The 2,317-nt window shown below is 40.5% G+C and overlaps 1 protein-coding gene across 1 annotated transcript; it reads left to right on the top strand.

The window, feature by feature from the left end:
* Window positions 1-98: 98 nt before the first annotated feature.
* Window positions 99-811, top strand: LOC101298271 (probable LRR receptor-like serine/threonine-protein kinase At2g28960-like; the record flags this gene model as incomplete). Its single annotated transcript, XM_004309228.1, has 3 exons — window positions 99-128; window positions 220-480; window positions 569-811. Coding segments are annotated over 3 exons (534 nt in total), but the record flags the coding sequence as incomplete, so codon positions are not given.
* Between the last annotated feature and the right edge of the window lie 1,506 nt (window positions 812-2,317).

Here is a 2,317-nt window from a genome sequence, read left to right as displayed (position 1 = left end):
ATAGATGATTGCAGGGAAAGATAGAAGTCTACCATGGATTCAGAGACTTGAGATTGCAATTGACAGTGCAAGGGGTCTTTGGTTCTTCATACTTTCAGGGAGGCTGCATTGTTCACCGTGATGTCAAGGTAAGCGTATCCTATATATCTGCCTTATCTTCTGCTTTTCTGTCCTCTCTTTTCTTCAAGCAAGTTTTCTTGTCACATTTCTTATTTGCAGCCAACAAACATACTCATCACTGCCAACTTTCAAGCCAAACTGTCCGACTTTGGGTTATCTAAAGTTATGGACGTGGGACAGTCCTATGTCAGCTCCGAAGTGAGAGGTACATTTGGTTATGTTGATCCTGAGTACCGAAAGAATCACCATGTAAATGCTTCAGGAGATGTCTACAGTTTCGGGATAGTTCTTCTACAACTTATCTCGGGGCGCAGGGTTATCAATCTAAATTCCAACACACCAATGTCTCTAAATAAGATGGTGAGGAAGTCGATACCTTCCACATTTCTGGAAATCTAACTATATCAAGTCACTGATTCCTCTTCTGTTCCATGTCTTTGCTCTTCAGGCAAGAGGTCTCACAAGAGGCGGTGATGTCATACAGTTTGCTGATCCTAAACTTAATGGGGAGTACTCAGTAGTAGCCTTTGAGCTTATATTCAAACTAGCTTTGTCATGCACAGGACTAAAGCAACAAAGACCACGCATGGAGGAGGTGGTATCGAGACTAGAAAAGGCATTACACATCTCAACTCAAATGGAGTCATTTCTGCCTGCTGGGACCAATCAAGACTTGAAATCGAAGAAATAGCCTAGCAGAAAGCACCGAGTTGCTATAAAATATTTGTCCATATGTGCAACTAGGAAAATCAGACTGTTTGGCTTCTTCTAATTTTTCTTCCTAGCAGCCTCCTCAGTCTAACAGTATTTGGCACATAGTGATCTTGTTCTTCCCATCATAGAATGTAACATCCTGCCTTAGATTTGCAGGAATATTAATCCTCTCCTCTCTACAATTATAGCTTCACATCAATCACATTCTGAAATGTTTGGTCAAATAAAGAGTGACTTCCCCATACAGTTCCAGGCAACTTGTTGGACCTTTTATATATGTCACAACATGTTAATGTCCTATCACGCACCCATCTCAGCCAGCTACAACATTTCTGGCAAATCTGCTCAGTTTATTAAGGGATTCTGGTCACATTGAACTAGAAGTCATATTGAGTTTGCAATATCTCAGTTTCTTGTGTTTTACATAAGTGTGATATGCATCGTTGGCTCATTTGCGGACAGCTTAAGTTTTTGGACTCAAGTGATTGTCACATATTGTATCCGTGTTCTAGGGGTAACTTGTACTACATTTCCTTCTGGTTTCAACTAGTACAGTCATTTTCCTTGTACACATTCCATTATTCCAACTTCCTAATAACTCCAAATTTCTCCTCTAATGGCATCTGAAGTGCACAAATTAACCTCCTTGATTTATATGACCAAAATGCATATACCATGCCTATGATCCCCATACCATCTTCATATCCGTTGTGGGTTCTGTAAAGATTCCAGATATCCAAGTACCTGGTTTGAAATTTTCAGCATCTATCTTTTCTTTTTCAGAAGCACATAGTTTCGCAGAGTCTTATTGTTAGATAGAGTCTCTTCTTGGCCGGTTGAAGGAGGACATAACATTGGTATCTACTCTAAAATTCTCTACTTGTCTCAGTTAAGACCACATCCATGCATGGCTAAACTCATCTCGCTTTTCCTTAGTTATAGTCAAATTAAGTATAGCCAAGTACCACCCCTTTTGATACTAGTCTTTGTGTTCCTCACTGCCTTGAATTTTGGTTTCTCACAATCCCCTGGTGCAGTATGTATCCTTGATATTCAACAATCTTCATCTTGGAGTAGCTCAAATTGTGAAGCAGGCACTTGGGGAGGGTTTGTAAGTAATTGTAATTGTGGAGCAGCTTTCGATGACTACCTATCTGCCTTGGGACACAGGGCAAACCACACTGCAAGACAGCTCTTCTTAAATTCAACAGGGCAAGAAACTTGCTTAGAGGGGATGAATAGTAACAAAACTGATGTTTTCAGTTGTGGAATCCAGAAGCTAACAAGTGGAGGCGGTGGTTGTTCTGACTATACTAAACTAGATGTTGTTCATAACCTAGGTAGCACATTGCAAGATTTAGATGAAGACTGTAGATCTCTCGGTACAGCTGGAATATATGATCAGGCTTGCGGTGCTTGTTTGCGAAGGTGGGAAGAGATTGTTGCATCATCACATAGTAGGGAGTCATCAAAACTTGAAGCC

This window comes from Fragaria vesca, unplaced genomic scaffold (assembly GCF_000184155.1).
Source record: "Fragaria vesca subsp. vesca unplaced genomic scaffold, FraVesHawaii_1.0 scf0509995, whole genome shotgun sequence".
Lineage (NCBI taxonomy): Eukaryota > Viridiplantae > Streptophyta > Magnoliopsida > Rosales > Rosaceae > Fragaria > Fragaria vesca.
The sequence above is the reverse complement of the archived record's forward strand: the minus strand, read 5'-3'. Positions and strand labels throughout refer to the sequence as shown.